The following is a 19,405-nucleotide window of genomic DNA, read 5'->3' on the forward strand; positions in this document are numbered from 1 at the left end:
CTCTGCCAGCTGTCTGTTTGCACCGTCTGGGCCTAATGTCATTGACGACAGCGAGCAGAGCAACGAGAAAAGGCCACCACACATGAACTGAAACTAATTTAATAACTTTGCAAAATCATTTTGCTAATTTGATATCATGACCTAGATCCTAAGCGCAAACATGGGTGGATCAGCACAATACTCCCACATGCCACACGATAGCTTTAGTCCATACATGACTTTGCTCATTGCTTGTTGTGTTGCTTGTTGTCCATCAGTGAAATGAGGGCCCTCCGTCTCTAAGTGGACTGTGGAATGAGAGTTGAAGTTAAAGGCTATTCTGTCCTTCCATTTGTCTGAAGATGGGAATTTCGGATTAGCCTATAGTAAAACAATGTCATGCACAGTACAGCTGTGTTGGTGTTTTCTTGTCATTTACAGTATATTAATTTGAGGCCACTTGAGTCCTTTGGGAGCTCATTCAGAAACTCTAAAATGGTCAAATGTATGTCTTTGGTCAGTGTTTTATAAAAAAAAGTCTGTTCAGATTTTATTGCCAAATTCCACAACCCTAATTATGTGACGGATGAGGTAGAGACGGATGTTGAGTCCTCCTGATGAAATGTATGTCATCATGGTATTATTTTGATTTGTGGTTCTTGGAGCACAGAGCCAAGCACTTAGCCACACTTGAGCCCCCAGAGAAGTCCCACAAATTCCTGCAGTCAGAAAGCGACTATAAACCATCACCCGTCATTGTCATTTTTTCCCCTTTTTTTTTTCTTTTTGTCAAAAGCTCAGTTTGGAAGATGGTTTCTTCTTCCCAGTTGAAAATAGGAACTCCCACACATGAGTCACTGCAAGGCTCAGTCACAGTCCCACATCTGCTGGGGGTGAAGGGTTGAGATGGTTAGTAGGCGTAGGACATCCTTGGCCCCGGGTGTGTGACCTTGAGTATGTGTCCATGTGGCACTTGTGCTGTATAAGCCAAGCACAATGACATTTCCCTTCCTTGTGTCACCGGCCTGGCTAGTGTGAAATGAGGTCAGGACAGAAACAATAGGAGCTGCACAAAAGGATATCCCCTCTCTCTCACTAGCACACACACACACACACACACACACACACTATCAATCTGTCGTCCTGTCCATCTCACCCTTTAAGCATCACCCCGCTGTCTTTTCCACTTCAAATCAACAAAAGCTAACTGCCTCCTGTGGATGTTTCACTTCCAGTGTGTTCATAAGCATTGAATCATCTTTATGGCAGTTTTTGATAAAAACACATTTATCATGGTTGCTGACTGTTACTGTCTCTGTAACCAGTGACACTTGGGTTTTGGTGGGGTGCAGTATGATTAATTAGGTACCTTTTTTGTGACCGACATACTTTTTTTGGACAGTCTCATATGGACTGATCAGATCTGTAACATCGGCCCTTCCTTGTGTGAGGAGGACCAAATATAACATTTGTGTGGTGATTGCAAAGATGTGTCAAGCCTGTAAGACTGCTTCTCCTCTCTGAAACACGCCATGTGGTGTCATTGTGCACTGTTGGAGTACTTAAGCTGCACTGGTACTTTGGGGCAGATATACCTGTTCTTGTTTCACTCCGTGTGTTCGAATCCCCCACCACTTCTGTGTCATTCTGTTTCTCTGTGGCTTGCACTCAACATGTCGCCATTGTGGGCGAGTGCCATCAGCACTGAGTCATTGTTTCTGTTAGTGCCGAGTAGACATGCACCAGCTTTACCCCTTCACCCGACAGACACACACACACAGATACACACACACACACATACACACACACACACACACACACACAGACACACACACACACAGACACACACACACACAGACACACACACACACAGACACACACACACACAGACACACACACACAGACACACACACACACACACACAGACACACAGACACACACACAGACACAGACACACACACACACACAGACACACACACAGACACACACACAGACACACACACACACACACACACACACACACACAGACACACACACACACACACACACACACACACACACACACACACAGACACACACACATACATACAGACACACACACACACATACAGACACACACACACACACACACACACACAAGTCAGCTTTTCTTTTTCTCTCTGGCAGCCTTTGCCAGGGTATCAATCCTCTGCTCAACCTAAGTATTCAGCCACATCAACAGTGCACAGGGAAACAGTAGTATACAGATGGAGATGATGGCACTGCACAGTTAAGATCCAACATGGCTGACGGATGGAGATGATGGCACTGCACAGTTAAGATCCAACATGGCTGACGACTGCCTTCCATTAACAGTGTTTGCAGTCTGCCTCCTCCTCTTATTCTTATTTGCACTGAATATATCTGTGATTGTGGTCAGCATTGGATCAGTGATTTCATTTGGGAGTTCATTGTGTTTGATTTCAGTCGCTGAGCAGATTTTCTATTTCTGCCATCATGTAGTGCAGTGCCTCATTTCTACCTACACGAGGTGCACAGACATCAATGTATGTGTGTGTATGATGTCACGTACACGTCCCTTCCTGTGGTAGCACACGTTGATACTCTAGTCAACATTAAACTGCAGCTCTTGTGTGAATCTGTGCGCTCAAGTCACTGATATGACCCAGTTTAAAATCATGTTCGTGTGGTTGGAACAGGGTGCCGGGTAAATCAACGAAATTGAAATAAAAGCCAAATAATAAAACTCAACCGGCCAGAGGGCCACATGATCACGGGCCCCTGGGCTTGGGCTGTAGTCTGCTCCGATGCTGTGATCCATTGTCTGAACCCTGAGCAGGGTTACCATTGCAGCAACACATCATCATCAGTAGGGTCAAACCAACCTGTCTCATGACGCTCTGTAAAACGTTGTAATGGTGCTATATCAGTTAGTATTAGTATAGTTTAGTAAAGTATTGCAGTTGGTCTGAAGAGCAATTCCAACCACGTTCATGCTTTGCTGTATAAACTGGCTCTAGTCTGCTATAGGCCTTTGAAAGTAATTCAAAGAGAGCCGTGAGTGCCTCAGGCCACACGATGAATGAACGGATCCAGTGGATCAACTGCAGGATGGGAACTCGGTGACCTTCCAAGGGAACCAGTACCTCCATGATGCTGATCCCTGTCTGTGACTCCTAGCCCTTCTGTGGTGTCTCCTCTAGAGGTGTCTCCTCTGCTGGATGTTCCGTACATCAATGAAACCTGCAGTCTCATGCAAATGTTTGCATTCCAAACTGAAGGCTGAAGGCTGCAGGCTCCAGTGAGGGACTTCCTGTAGGCTGTAGTATGCCTGCTGGGAATCAAGCAGATGAGTAAATGAAGGGCTGTTCAGCCATAAAGAACTTCCAGTCTGATGCACTCAAACATGCATGAAGTGCCGTAGCCATTGTATTGGAAATAGCCCAAGTGAAGTTCAGGTCTACTGAAACCAACTGAATGGAATCCTGTGACGTAAGGGTGAGGGGCTCCTTCGGAGGTTTGAGGTTTCTGCATTCTGACTGCATACTGGACTGATACTGGATCAGTACAACAGGGAAGGAACCCCTGTCTTTGCTTTTTATTCTGATTGCAGTCTGTTCTAGTAAAAGAGCTCGTGACATCTTACATGCGGCTGTGACTGAGCGTTTAAACATTTAGCCCACTTCGTAGAAAATACTGAAATACACAATATATATATCACCATTCAGCCTAAAAGTACAGAGATGATTTTTGGTCCATATCTGCTAGCACCAGAGACCACACAGATAGTGTGAATATGGATAGTGTGAATGTGGTGATCACAGATTAGGGGTTGTGTTCTCTATATGGACGTAGGATGATTTAAGATGTGCACGCTTGACAACCCCTGTGAAGTGCCCTAGAGGACAGATTTATAATTTTTTCATTTAAAATTCATTTGGATACATTTTAAATCATATTTATTGTTAAAGTATGGCTATCTTTCCTGTTTTCATTGTTCTGAGGAAAGCCTTCCTCATTGGACACCAACAAGATGACCGGGGTTCATAGGGTGGGGTTCATAGGGTGTGTAATGGGGTTTGATGAGAGGTGTAGGGTTAAGAATGTGACAAAGAAAGATTTAACCTTTTGTGGATAAGTAGAAGGATTGTCACCTGGACCCTGCATGGTGTCGTCATTGGTCTATTCCTCAGCTGCCATCTACTGGTCATGACGTGCTACTTCATGATGTGCCACATGATTAGGGCTGTCTGTCACAATATCAGATTTTCACTTCAAGATTACCGTGGGCCAAAAGAATTCACAATAACAATATTTGCGATATCAGTAGAACATCTGAACAAAATAATAATGATACTAAATGCTGTCAGTGAAACCGTAACCATACAAAAGTGTACGGAAAGAACAATTCCACTACTTAATGGATACTGAAAAGGCAACCCTTTTTTTATTAAAAAATCGATTATGAAGTTTTCTGAATCGAGACAGAATCGTTCTAGAGAGAATCGAGAGAAATCGAAGAATCGATTTTTTTTTTTTTTTTCCCACCCCTATTCCAAAGCCACCCATCCACTCGTTGGTGACAAGTGTAGAGAATCGTTGTCATCAATCCAACTACTTCATGTCTTCTTTACATCTCACAGCTACAAAAACACACAGAGAAGCTACATTTGTCCTGTTCAAATCCAATATAGACGAATATAAGATAAAATACCCTCAAGCGACACTGGCTCACAAATACAATGCAGACAGGCACCTGCGGAATATAAACACACATACATACACATAGCTACAGTACTAGAGTTAGGGCTGGGATAATACAAAAGCTACATAAGTAGTTGGCTACATAGTTCAGGAAAATAACACATTTCCCCTAAAACAAACCAGATAAATACCTCTCTAACAGAAATACAGTAACCATGGCGTCACTTTTCAGGCACTTCAACTCCCTCTGTTGTCGCCATCCTTACCTCTTGGTGTTTGGTTGAAGAGCTAGGTTATAGCTAACTACCACACCATCAAGTGTCCGGCTTCCTGTCCCTATGGTGGGTGCTTTTACTGAACCTTTAAGCTCGGCTTCTGAACCCTTTAATCCTTTGCTGCCAACAGACTTCTGTAGTTTACCCTTGTTTTATCTCTGCCTCAGTCAAGGCTTATTCTCTCTTTTTAGCTTGCTTTTCTTCATTCTTCTTCTGTTTACTTGTCTTTTTCATGCTAGTTGTGGTTGTTGGCAACGGAGGGATGGGCAGTTTTTTTTCATTGCTGGTGGTTATTTATCCGCCATTGTGTTTGGCCTCACTGAAGATATGGAGCTTGATCAAGTGAGCACATGTGGGGGGAGAGGGGAGAGGGGAGAGGGGAGAGGTGCAGTGTGTGCGCGTGAGCAGGGATTGACACTCTCAGACACTCCTTCTTGCTCTGACTTGTCAAGAGTCTTGCTGAACAAGAGAGATAACCCTCTACGACCACTAGAGAGCAGCAGTGAGGCGTTCACGCGTGAACAATCCACATTCCTCTGCACGGTGAGCTGCATTTGTAGAATGGAATGTGAGTTGAGAGAATGAGAGTGTATTAATGGTTGTGTGTCGTGCATAAATAATTCACAGGATGCAGGACTATGCAGATGGATGTGTGTAAACTGTGGCTGTTGTGGCTGGGATGATGTAACCTGTGGGATGCTCTCGAAGATTTGCTCTCTGATTAATCAGCAAAAAACCAGGCAGGCATTCCAGCATCATAGATGGGTGTGGCCTTTGAAAAAAAAAACAAAGATTGATAGTGTGAGAAGTTGAAGCTCAAATGATATTAGTTCTATTCAAGTTCTCTGGACCCTATTGGGCAGGTGTCATGTATTAGTGCCGGGCACAAAACACTTTCACACAGGATATCAGTGCATAGCAAACATGTTGTCACTGAGGGATCCAGGTTTTGTATGCTAATTCTATGTAGATCAGAGATCTTAAAAAAAATGAGTGATCCATAAATATACTAAACTTTATGCTAGCCAAGCAGTTTATGGTCCTTTACAAGCAGACCGTCCTCAGTCCTATCATATATTTGTGGGCTCTGCTCTACTTTGTAAGGTATGATGCATAAGATTGCATATGCTGCTATTTTAAAACCGTAAGCGCCCTCTTTCTAAAAGCTAAGCTCACGTTTTAAAGTTATCTGAAAGTTTGCTTTAATTTAGGATTTCAGCTGAAGGTTTAAGTATTTAGTGGACACTTTAGTGTCAAAGGCTATAAATGAATGGAACAACATTAGTGATGGTAAATAACAACAGTAAGGGATGGATCTTCACATGATTCTTGATAATAGACAGCAAGGCATTGATCAGATGGAATTGGGTAACTCATATACCACAAATGAAAAACATCTTGATTGAGATCTCTAACTGCAGAGGAAGCAATATCAAACATTAATCAGAGGAATGTAGAGATTGAGAGTGGGAATAGAGCTCAATGAAAAAATGCAACTATGTTGGTGCCGATCCAATGGCTGCTCTATAGGCGAGAGTAAAAGAATTGAATTGAATTCAAGGAGCTCCAGGTGTCAGGAGTCAGTGAAGGCTTTGATCTATGCACAGCCAGCTTTCAGAATGTTACTGAGCACAAATAGTCTATTACAGCTAGCTAGTATGAAAGAAAAATGAAGATTCGGTGCAGCATAGCATCCTATTTTACAGGACCATCACAAACAAAATATACGAGGAGTATACGACTGCATGATCTACTGTTATTTGGATGGGGGGCAACTCCCAGGCTGACTCAAACGATGTGACAAGTCAAATGGTAAAACATTTGCATGAAAAATGTTCTATTTTTGCTGCACCACGTGTTTAAAGTTAATAGTTGGAATGTTGTAACCAATACATGCTGTAACCAAATGGGTAAGCCTTATTTATTCAAGTTGCTGTCTAGCGAGCGACCTGGTTAAAGGTAGTTAAAGGCCTGGTTAGAGGTAGTTAAAGGCCTGGTTTTTAACCTTGTTAATATGTCCATATGGTGTTCTTCTTATGATGCAGCACAACTTATCATGAGTGAAATAAGACACCTTGGAACTGCAGTGTACCAGGCAACGTGTGGTTCAGTGTTCCAATTGTTAGCTAGAGTATCAGAATCGAATCAAACCGGGGTATCTGTGGCAATATCTAGCCCGAGACTTACGCCACCTGCAGGCAGGCCCCATAGAAGAGTATTACACCACTGTTCTATAGAGAATGCCCATAGAAGAGTATTACTTTACTGTTCTATAGAGAATGCCCATAGAAGAGTATTACACCACTGTTCTGTGTTCTATAGAGAATGACCATAGAAGAGTATTACACCACTGTTCTGTGTTCTATAGAGAATGCCCATAGAAGAGTATTACACCACTGTTCTATAGAGAATGCCCATAGAAGAGTATTACACCACTGTTCTATGTTCTATAGAGAATGACCATAGAAGAGTATTACACCACTGTTCTGTGTTCTATAGAGAATGACCATAGAAGAGTATTACACCACTGTTCTATAGAGAATGACCATAGAAGAGTATTACACCACTGTTCTATGTTCTATAGAGAATGACCATAGAAGAGTATTACACCACTGTTCTATAGAGAATGACCATAGAAGAGTATTACACCATTGTTCTATAGAGAATGACCATAGAAGAGTATTACACCACTGTTCTATGTTCTATAGAGAATGACCATAGAAGAGTATTACACCACTGTTCTATGTTCTATAGAGAATGACCATAGAAGAGTATTACACCACTGTTCTATAGAGAATGACCATAGAAGAGTATTACACCACTGTTCTACAGAGAATGCCCATAGAAGAGTATTACACCACTGTTCTATAGAGAATGACCATAGAAGAGTATTACACCACTGTTCTATGTTCTATAGAGAATGACCATAGAAGAGTATTTCACCACTGTTCTATGTTCTATAAAGAATGACCAAGGCACTCAGGCCCCATAGAAGAGTATTACACCACTGTTCTATAGAGAATGACCATGGTCTGCACAAGGGGTTTGGTAGCATGTTGACTGAGTGAATTTGATCTTCAGAATATTTTAGAGAGTGAGCGTGTGACTTCTGTTTCGATGTTGTGCCGTTTCAGAGAGGCTAAGCTGGTCATCAATCGTGACATTTAAGTTTCTTGCAGCTTTAGCAGGGCTCAATAAAGAGACAGTTTGTTGCTGATATTATGTTAGTCTGATTAGCTAGGGATAATAAGACTAAGCTGAATGTGACGATTCGTCTCCTGACTCTCCTCTATTTTTCACCAGACCACTGAGGCCAGTTTTATACAAGAGTGCCATCTCGAAAAGTGTGAAAGTACAAATCATTCACTACCATACTTGGGAAAAATTGACCGTAAGCTAGTACTGTAACATGGGGTTAACCATGGAAAGTCTATCACGATGTAGTATATAGTAGCTGCAAGGTTGCAGGACTATTTAAAGCGGTCTCGTCTCGGCTGGCTTGGATTAAACAGCTGATTATGTCCGAGATGCGCACGTCATGGCTTTAACTCTGACGTAATGTTCTTATAATCCAGGATATTGGTTTCTCTGACATTAACAAGCCACTGCCATGATGATCTTGACCGATGTGTTTTTTTTTAAGTGCGAGTGGTTGGTATTGGTGTACATATATCCATTTTGAGAGTTTTAAGAGAGTCTGGAAACTCACTGTTGATGTTGTGGCCGTGGCCTAGAAGCTTATTGGAAATTACCACTGAAAAAAAGGCCGCGCCCACTCAAACCCCAAACTTCCCCCACCATCAGGAAGCGTTTAGGTTCGTTTAGAAATGTCAAATGTCCTTAATGCTATAGTTGTCCCCATCTTGTCTGTGTCTTTGTCACCACACACATTTATTATACTGGTCGCCATGGTTATCTCCACATTTGATTTGTTAATATAGTTTGGTCATGCAAAACTAAACATTGTAACAATGCATGGGTTCTACATTTGTTTGATAAAATATGAGAAAAGATGTCACATTCCTACTCATTTGGTCAGAAATGAGGTTGGTTAAGTTGTTGGATACTAAACTGTAAGTTGCATAGGCCTTTCCTGAATGTGAATGACTCTCTACATAACCTCGTTCTTTCACCCCTAGCCCAACTAAAAGCCATTGGAATAGATTACAATAGCTGCACTGAATGTGACCTTTCACCCCTAGCCCAACTAAAAGCCATTGATTACAATAGCTTGCACTGAATGTGACCCCAGGACACTCCCCATGAATTAAAAAAAATGAACTGTTGCACACAACAGTTACAAATGAATGGAACATTAGAAGCATAGAGAGAAACAACATGTTTGACTTTTCTGAAATGATTTTATTATATTTTCAGATCTGGGCTAAAGCTTGGAGACCAATGTGTGAATTATATTGGTAAAATTGTAACTTTGGCAGCGTATAGATAGGACAATGGACTTCACAGCATTCTGGTAGGAGAAAGCAATGCACACCAAGGTGGTAATTCCACCCCGAACACTACCTTTTCCTGTTATCCCTAATTACTAATATTGTTTATTAGGGGTGGGAAAAAAAACGATTCTTTGATTTCTCTCTAGAATGATTCTGTCTCGATTCAGAAAAGTTCATAATCGATTTTTTAATTAAAAAAATGTTTACACATCCATTTTGTGTTGAAATGCAAGCTGCATCGATTATTGCATTGTTCATTGAAAGTCATAATTGTGACAAGGAAAAGCTTTTTCTCTAATAAAAAAAATAGAGAAGGTAATTCATCTGTTGATTTTCTTTAATTATCAAACACAAAGTAGGAAGTGATTTGAGACTCTGAGTAGCAAACTCAAATGTTTTAAAAATCGATATGCATTGATAATCGTTTTATCGGTTTAGAATCGATAATCGGTTTAGAATCTAATCGTTGACCTCGGAATCGAGGAGACCTAAGTTGTCCATGCTTCTGTCATTTCTTTTCTGTAGAAGTATCTAGATGAATGTTCTTACTTCTACCTACACCTTATTTGAATGGACTTCTCTGGTTGCCTGCTAGCCTGTTAGCCTGCTGACTGATTGTGTATTGTGTTTCCGTGCTAGTGCTAGTCTATGCTCCATCTGTTGTCACCTGATTCCACTGTCCATCCAGCTTTTTTTCTCCCATTTTAATCTCAATATTCTCCAGAGCGCCACTTGTCACAAGCGTGTAAGAATGAAAAGATCTTAAGTGTGGATCATGTGACAGTGACGTGACAGTGATGTGACGTAGCAGACACTGAGCTCAGCTCCACACTACACACCGCAGCAAGGGCTCGGGCTCGTCACATTTCTGCGCAGGTCAGTTTCTTGCCTCTCCCTCTCTTATCTCTCCTGTGTGGCATGTCATCAGTGTGTTGTGTCAAACATGTAGGGTTGGAAACCACAATGCTGTTCATCATTAACAGTCATCTTACAAGTCCTCTCAAAGTGGCTGGAGTCCATCGTAGGGTGATTTAGATCTCGCGGAAAAAAAGCTGTATTTGCAACTACTTACCAATTTTTGATATCTTTTAAAGAGGAACTAGTATGTACCCCTCCTAACTCCCCTATCCAGCACACAAACTGTTGTTGATAATCTCCAGGAGACAACACACTGATCCCTTAAATGAACCGGAGGATTCCATCTGAAAGGACAGTGCATGGAAAGGCTCTGACGCCCTCTGAGTCATGGGTCACCTGTCCGTCCACCCACCCACTCTGGGCGCACACTGTTGGTACAAAGGCAGAAGTGTGAAGTTAAGCACAAAAGTTAAAGGTGTAATGGTGTGGCCTTGTTTTGGTGTGGCCTGTGCTTGTCATTACTTGATTTAGATAAAAGTCCATCCCATTGATTCATTTCATGTCACACAGAATTGTCAGCATCATCAGGATGCAACAATTATGCAACTTGCAGTGGTTCTAGCTCCCTCTCCTAACCAGATATTTCCTGTTAGTGTTCCACCCATGTCGCTCTCCGAGTGAGGGCCGAGCATCAGGGAGGAAACACACGTCATGTCATCAGCTGATGATCAACAGATGGAGAGACAGAGAGCGTGCACGAGAGTGACATTTGGGCTAAACAAATAATTGAAAATAATTCTGTTCCTAATTGCAGATGATTTTAACACAATACATACAGCATAGCCTGAAATATAAGCCAGTGGTTTCTTTGGTGTTTGGTGAAAAGGTTCATAAGTAATATGAACTGAGCTGCTTTGCTTACAGTTTGGTTTTTAGTGAAAGTCAAGTAGTGAAAGACAAGTGCTCTTAAAGTAGAGTAAAAAAGCAATAATGATTTTCTTTTTTAAGTACAAATGTAATCGTAGTAATGGACTATTCAAATCAGACTTTAGACAGGATTAAACTTGGCCAAGGTTTTCTAAATAGGACATGTTACCTTTTTAACTTCTTTCTTTGTCATCTCAAATTTGTAGTGAGGTATAGTCAGCGTTGCTAGCCAGGTCTCATTTTCCGTTGTTTATTAGGCTACGGCTAAAGAAATTATTCCATATAGTTTGAAGTTAAAGGAGTCTTGTGAGTCTTAATGAGTAGGGCTCGGTATTGGCTAATGGTATTGTTTTATCGATAATCGCTTTTAAGAATACATCCAATTCGATATCGATCTGTACATTTCTTGCTCGAACTTTTAGGCTACTATGCAGTCTTTTTAATGGAAAATTAGTGTCATACAGGCGTTTTTTTTGTACTACATAATATAGATGTACTAATACACCTAAGCCTACATGATGATATTAAAACCAGTAAGCAAGAAGTTGCATCCCTGGTTGGGAGATTTACAGAAGGTACATCGAATGTGATGCTTAAAGCTGCCGATCACGGCTTTGCACTGCAAGGGTCCAACGGTTGCCGTTTTCGAAGTGCTTCTCTGCAGGGAAGAGGTTCTTGCCTTAGTCAGCTTTATCATGAACAGCACTGCTATCGTCATTATCATTACTTTGTGAACGTTCTTTGGGATTTAATTTGTGCCTGGATACCGTCACGCACTTTACAGCCTTGCCAACTGTTGCTAGGCAAACCCTAAATCTTTGACGTTTAGTTAAAAATATCTCACGTTCTGATTGGCTGCTGGGTATGTGGGCCGGCCATTTTGCAGATTTATGACGTTTTGTGCCAAGGGAAGGGGGAGGATCTAAAGAATGATTTAGCAAACGACTTTGTGGAAACATTGTTGCAGAAGTATTTAATTTATTTACAGTCTTTTGGATTTACCTAAACACATATCACTGAATCATTTCCCTGCGTTTTCTGTTTCTCATTGTGGAGAAGCAGAACAATGTCTTTTTGTTTTTGATTGCCATACATCTGCATTTTTAGGGACACTCACAGGTATATTTGTTTTTACCTTTTAGGACTTGGTTAAGAGTCACCTGATGTACGCCGTGCGGGAAGAGGTGGAAGTTCTGAAAGAGCAGATAAAAGAACTGGTAGAGAGGAACTCTCAGCTGGAGCAGGAGAACAGCGTGCTTAAGAACTTGGCCAGTCCAGAACAGCTGGCACAGTTTCAAGCACAAGTGCAAAGTGGCTCACCGGCGGCGTCTTCCATTCAAGGGAGCCAGCAGCAGCCTGCCCCATCGGTCCAGCTTGCCTCTCAGACCGCGGCGGGGCCTTCTGCATAGCCACCTTTTTTAAGTCCCTTCCAGAGTGGCATAAAGACAGTGCTGTGAGGAGTGGGGAAAGAGACTGAACGCAAACATGCTCGCGCTAACGATCATTACGCCTGAAGATCCATTCCTCATTTACAGGAGAATGCTGTCAAAAGCAAATGATTCTTTTTGCACATATGACTTTTTCAAAACTTGACACAGTGTTACAGCTGAGACACACAACTGACAATCCGGTCATGCTCCCCCCGGAAGCAAGATGATGGGACGTTGCCAAAAAAAAAGACAAAGTGAGATTTGTCAAGCGAACAAGCTGGACATATTAACTCAAAGAATCACCGTGCCTACGTCTGATACATTTCAAGTGTTGTTGATTTTCATCAGTGACTATGGGATTATGGGTAAATGGGTGGTGCCATGCTCCCACAGACTAAATGTATGTAACCACAGCAGTCCTTAGGTCTATACGCTTGATTGGAGGTAAGCACTTTTCATGGTGACAGAATGTGATGATCCAAACTCAGTGCCCCATCTGGCATGGGCGGGGGGTGGGGTGGGGGGTGTTCATTTTGTTATTGTCATAATTATTTATGATCGTTTGAATGAAGGGAAAACACTTGCTTTGGGATAGGATATTTTCTTTGAGGTTGAACTCATCCACGCCCTTGTTAAGCCCCCGTTTTCTTTTTTTAAGAGCCTGGGGGGAATTTGTTGATGGGCTGAGCTTAAATACTTAAGAGGTTGGATAATGGTATGTATATTTCTGTATATTTAGTGTAAGTACTTTTTGTAAAATAATAACATGAAAAGAGTGAAGAAATGCTATTAAGCTTGTACAAAAATTGGAAATGAGCTGATTATTGACGGACCTAAGTATTTGGGCAGTCTTTTTTTAAAGAGAAACAAATGCTGTTATTCTGGGAGTGGAGCACACCAACAATTTTATAGACGTTTACCTGACAAAACCCCAGTTCCATTGCCCTGGCTGAACTCACTCCGACTGTAACCATTGGTCAGTTGCATTTCTTTTGAGGTATTGCACCCACATGGGTTTCATCTTTCATTTGACAGTGAAGCACTCTGGCTGATCAACTCTGAAAACACATTTACTATGAATATCATTATGGAAAACGGATATGACTTTTGCATTACCTGTATGCTTATGTTCTGTGCATGTTCCTCAAACCAGATAAATTGTAACAACTCAGTTGCACTTGACAGTTGTACTTGTCAACTTTAAATAAAATGTTACAGAAAAACAAGTTTGATAACCAATGGCGTCCATGTTTGCTTTCATGCAGGGCTTTGAAGGTACATTATACATAAGTCTTCAGATGACTTCATTTGGTTGGTGAATGGCATGTGCATGACATCATCTATCTGAAATGTGTACATTAATGCAAGGACAAGCCTCTAGACCCAGACTGGCTGTCTTATCTTGCCCACCCTGTTCCTTCAATCAACCCCACATGGTCACTGATGTAGCTGCACTCCTTGATGTTGAGACCGTGCTTGGTTGTGAAGGGACCGGTATAATTAATCAGAATATGCCATAGTCAATAATTCAATGATCTTATACCTAGTTATAATTGTTACTTTTATTTGGATTTAACTAGCATACAGTTCCTGGGTGAATATACTTGATTTTGGCCAGGGGAGTGAGGTGCGACATTGGTCTTACCTCCCCCCCCCCCCCCAGGTCGATACAAAGAGCCCTGCAACCATGGCTTTGAATAGACGGTAACACCCCTAAACTCAGCTTTTTAAGAACAGATCCCTGAAGGAATAAGTCAGACGAGTCTGAGGTGAAGCTATGAGTGGACGTTCAGGCTTTGTCTCCCTTGGTTGGCCACCACTGTATAAGATTAAAACCTGGATCTTGACTGACTAAAACCTAAGACTGAATCTTCAATATATGGTATAAATTATATCCCATCAGTTGGATGGATGTAACTGCATTTCAAGTATAAGACCATCATATCTAAGTTTCAGAACTACTTGTCATTCTATCAAATTAAGCTTTTGCTATACTTGCTATGGATTGATATGGCCACTTGGACAAATCATGTACACTTATACGTTATAAATTAAACAAACAGATACAAAACAAGCTAAGTGCAGGTGATAATTCGAGTACGAACGGTGTACGGTTTCCCTGTAAAATCAGGTAATGTCCATCAAACTCAACCTGGAAAGATTAGCACTGTGTCTTAGTGAGGGGGGAAAGTATGCCATAGCAAAAGACCAGGAAACAGATAAAAAGCTGAAGCTGAAATACATTTTCTAAAATTTCAGTTTAGTTCAAGTTTTGGATACATGGAAGTTAAAGCCATTCCCATGTCACAAACACTGTACTCTGAAGGATCTTGTGCAACAGCAATGGAGAACTGACAATAGACACTTGGCAAATGCATTCAATATTTATTAGAAAAAAAATCTCTCTCCCACACACACACACACCTATATATACTCACATACACATAATTATGGCACATCTCCAATGAGATACACCTTCCATGAAGAGAAAAATGCGAGGGGAAATTGCCAAAAAGTGACACAACTTTCCTTGACACAATATACACACAATAGCCACAGGGTCATGTACACATGATGCCGTGCCAAGTTTCATCCGCTAATTGGAGGAATGAATGAATCTGCAGCCTCCAATCCTCCTCCAGGTTCTCCAAGGCCTTAGTCAGGGGTAGGAAGGGACTGTGAGAAGAGGTTGTTGGGGAATGGAGCTCCAAACAGACTCAAGATTCACATGCCCATACGGATGCTTTGTATGATCTGGAATATGGCTGAGGAAAGGGCAGGATGAGTCCCAACAGATCAAGTACTTCGGTACAATTCATTTTGTACATGAAAATTACGAAATCATACCATGGATTGTGACTGAGATCCAAAAAAGACAAGCAACTGGCAAAGACAGTGTTATTCAAGTATTCAGATTCTCACACCAGGGTACCAGTATAATCACCTGATCCACAAACAACAAATAGAAAAAGGGCCAAAAGCCAGGGGCCAACTGGAGATTTCTCCTCGTGGGGTCGCTGAAAGGTGAGCATAACACTGTGACTCAACTTTTTTATACTGCAGACATTTATTCACTGGTGACAATAGTTCATCCATAATGACAAGATTCAAACGCTCTTCATAAAACCATACATTTCTAGCTGAAGTTATACATATAGAGAGGGTTAGTTTTGACTTTGAAAGTAAGCAGATGTCTCTATCAAAATCTGTATATGTACTCAATTGCACACTAATGTCCTCCACACAAATGTATGGAAGCGAATAAAATAAAAAAAGAACCAAATAGGAATAGCCTATTTTAAGTGGCCTATAAGTGTTATACTGTTAACTGATAATATTCTAAGGGGTGTATCTTAGGGGTGGAGGAAACAGACTTGATGTATTAATGGTGCTGACTAGGCAGCTGTGGCTTGTATCCAGTGCATATGAGACATCTACTATTCAGAACTGTTACTACCAACACTGTCTCATGACCCAGTTCCACAACAGCATAGCCCAGTGGCGCCCTCACCTGTACGCAAAATATGCGTTTTGTTTTGATTAGTAGCACATTGAAGGCAATAAAGATGAACTTGAAAACAAAATGAAAATATCCTGAAAGTAAATTGAAATAATTTCAAATTGTTTCAAATATAAAAAAAGCAATGTAGTTTAACTTCTTAACTGCTTGAGATGTGTAAACCCAGATAGCAAGCATATATACCTCTGTAAAAATGTTAAGGGTTGGTGAAAATCAATGAAGAAGTATAAATGAATAAATGCTCTGCCCCTAGTGGGCTGGCCTTTAGCTATCTGGGAACCATATGACAGAGACATTGGCTCTAATAACGGGATTGGCTCTAATGGTTATCGATAAGACTTTGAAATCGATACTGAGAGAGTTTTGAGGGAGTTCGATGCAAGAGGGGCCAGGAGAGTAGGCCTACATTTTTTGTTTTAAGGTAGGGTGAGTTTCATTCTTTTAACGATAGCCTGTCAAATAGGGTTGAGTTACTGTTGGTGCACAACATGAGCCAGCATCAAAGAAACACATTTGCTTCAGTATTTATCTGACGTTTATTCCTTATTTCAAAATGCGTTTAAAATCCGTGAATGATAGCCCCCTGCCTTTGGGTCCTCCAGGGCCTCTCATTCAGAATCGTTCTTTTCTTTTTATTGGCCAAGTATATTTACACATACAGGAAATTAACTTGGTGTGGTTGGTGCATAGGACATACAAATATAAACATATTAACAAAATAGCACAAATAAGAATAAAAGATAAATGTTTTAGAAGGTAGAATAATACATAATAATAAATAAGTTGGGCACGTGCAGGGCTAAAATGCAGTGAATTGGAATTAGCATAGTGCAGTTTATAAATAATTTACGCTGTAGTGCATTTGTGTGAACGTGTATTTGCATTTGCATTTGCATTTGCTAGTCTGAGACGGGACTGAGGTCGATCAGTTAGATGTCTTGCTAGCGGCTAAACCTAGCGCTGTTGAAATTTGCTTACTTTGTTTATGACAAACTAGCGAGTCAACAACTTTCCTAACACAGCCAAACATCAAGTAAGTGCAACACAAGACAAAGCAAGACAGCAAGTTACTTACTAATCCACCAGAAAGACGGCCAGCTCTGCATCTGACTTGCATCCTCTTGTCTCTTTTAGCTCTCGCCAACGAGTAAAAGCCACTTCGATAGTGACTCTAGTCGGTCTCTTGCTCGGTTGATCTCTCTTTTTCTCTTCCTTGCTTCATCTGACAATGTCTGCTTCTGTTTCTTCGGTGCCTCTGCCATGAGGTTTATACTGAGAATACTGCGCTAGCTTCCTCTTGTAGCTCGTGGGATGGGTCTAGCTGTTATTGCGAGAGGTGCTGACATGAAGCAAAACGTCCCCCTAGCGGGCGGCTCATCAAACTTACACAGCGCAGTTCCAAGCCCTGGTATGGCAATGGCATAGAGGCCATCCTCTATATTAAACGTCATTGTACCACCAAAATGATTTTGATGCTGTTATTTTAAGGTAAAATAGTTCCATAGTGTTACTTTAAGTTGTGCGTGGCACACTCTACAGTGGCACAACTACGCGCGAGTATGCGTACCATGAACGAGAATAGCTCAATACTATGTCCTAGATAGTGGTACATGGATAATACATTGAACTGATACATAGCCCTATTTGAAATGCTTTACAGCTGTCATTTATTAATGAGGCAGTCAATACAGAACACCCAGGGAAGTGATGGGACAGACAATTAAGAGTGCGAGTCTTTGCGACTGTCAAACAAAGTGAAGAGCCTACGAAATATGCCACATGCATCGAGAGGGGATATAAAGATAGGCAACTATTTGTAGTAGCCGAAAAACGTGTTAGTGAACAGGAGCGTCTCATCGGCAAGAAATGCCATCATCCATTAATTGGGTTTAGGTAGCCTACATTTACTTCACAGTTTCCCACTTAAGTGTTCATTCATTGACAAAACATTGCCATGACAGAAAACGGGAAATGGTCCACAGATGATGTAGGAACACACGTGGACGGACAGACCTCAACCGACATACTGTAGCTCCTCATTATTCATTGCACCGTTTACAACAATACATGATATCACCAAATATGAGCAAAGACAAAGCAGTGCCACGTTTACATAGATTCTGGAGATGGGATAGGGTGCATCTTGAAAGAAGAAAATCCCTCATTTTACCAGGGTCTTAGCAACGTTCCCTCTTTGAGTGATATTTTTGTTGTGTTTCTCGTTTGCCATCCGGATCCTTTGCTTCGCTACCATCTTCGGATTAAGTAGTCTATGGAATGGGGAGGTAACTGAAGAATGTTATTATAATATATATTTGACTAAACACAGGGCTGCTTAGGTGATGTCAACATGAGATCAGCACCTGCTAGCCGTCAAATGAACGGTGCATTCTAGAGAGGCGCGCAACACTTACCCCTTCAGAACAACGCAGCTTGTTTGCTTCTCTTTACTGCTGGACAGGGGAAAAAAATCTTAGCTCTGCAGGAGTCCTGTAGTTGTGCATGTTTTTTCTGCGTCGTATATTGTTTTAATTGTGTTTTCATTAAATTGTTATGAGTCTGTTATTCTTAACTATGTTTAAAACACTGAGAACATACGTCATAAACATTCTGTTGTTAGTGCAAAGGAGACGCGTGCAGGTGTCTGGTCAATTACAGCAATGTAACCTGACAGTCGACATATATAGCACAGCAACCTACAGATAATCAGTTCATTTAAATGCATTGGAACATCTTTATCAGTGACAGTGAGCCCTTAACAGGCAATATTTAATATTGTGAAAAGGGATTCATCATTTTAAATGACACAGAATAGTTCTTCAACATCAGTGGTCTTGTATGACTGGCAAATTCGTTGCTTAGCAACTGTATCAAGAGGGTGTGAGGTCAGCACACAGCATTCTGTATGCAGTTCAATCAAAGGGCTGCCAAGGATCTCTGAAATACTTTACTGTAACTATTCCATGCGGTGCAGTTCAATCAAAGGGCTGCCAAGGATCTCTGAAATACTTTACTGTAACTATTCCATGTGGTGCAGTTCTCTTCACTATAGACAGAAAGTACAAATAGATTTGTAGGCCTAACTGTCCTTGTGGTCAGTTGTTGGAATTTACGCTATCCTAGTATTCATAAAAATGCAACTTTAATCTGCTTCACTAAATGCAGCACAAACATAACGATGTATTGTTGGTACCTCAATAGACCAATTTTGTCATCCCTCCTTTATGTTTACTTTACCTCTGTTTTTTAATATATATA

The 19,405-nt window shown here is 41.2% G+C and overlaps 2 protein-coding genes across 4 annotated transcripts in view; one reads left to right on the plus strand and one right to left on the minus strand.

Moving 5' to 3' along the window:
- Window positions 1–13,866, plus strand: part of tsc22d1 (TSC22 domain family, member 1) — a 39,339-nt gene extending 25,473 nt beyond the window's left edge. For all 3 annotated transcript variants that reach the window (XM_012819825.3, XM_031561109.2, XM_012819826.3), the window contains exon 3: window positions 12,340–13,866. In XM_012819825.3, coding sequence (XP_012675279.2) covers window positions 12,340–12,606 — 267 coding nt within the window. In that variant the 3' untranslated portion in view covers window positions 12,607–13,866. The remainder of the gene's footprint in view (window positions 1–12,339) is intronic.
- A 361-nt stretch (window positions 13,867–14,227) lies between these two features.
- On the minus strand, window positions 14,228–19,175 carry serp2 (stress-associated endoplasmic reticulum protein family member 2). Its single transcript, XM_031579466.2, has 2 exons — window positions 18,318–19,175; window positions 14,228–15,644 (listed from the first exon to the last, which is right to left on the minus strand). Exons 1-2 carry the CDS (start codon window positions 18,399–18,401, stop codon window positions 15,546–15,548), a joined length of 183 nt encoding a protein of 60 aa, XP_031435326.1. The 5' UTR covers window positions 18,402–19,175; the 3' UTR covers window positions 14,228–15,545.
- Between the last annotated feature and the right edge of the window lie 230 nt (window positions 19,176–19,405).

The sequence above is a fragment of the Clupea harengus genome, chromosome 2 (genome assembly GCF_900700415.2).
Source record: "Clupea harengus chromosome 2, Ch_v2.0.2, whole genome shotgun sequence".
NCBI classification, from domain to species: domain Eukaryota; kingdom Metazoa; phylum Chordata; class Actinopteri; order Clupeiformes; family Clupeidae; genus Clupea; species Clupea harengus.

Bases quoted from the DNA above. Each gene is read 5' to 3' on its own strand.
- serp2 (XM_031579466.2), bottom strand. From the start codon at position 18,401: ATGGTAGCGAAGCAAAGGATCCGGATGGCAAACGAGAAACACAACAAA. The intron at 15,645-18,317 runs GTAAAATGAGGG...CTCACCTTTCAG, and splicing joins GGAACGTTGCTAAGACCCTG to CGACCCCACGAGGAGAAATC.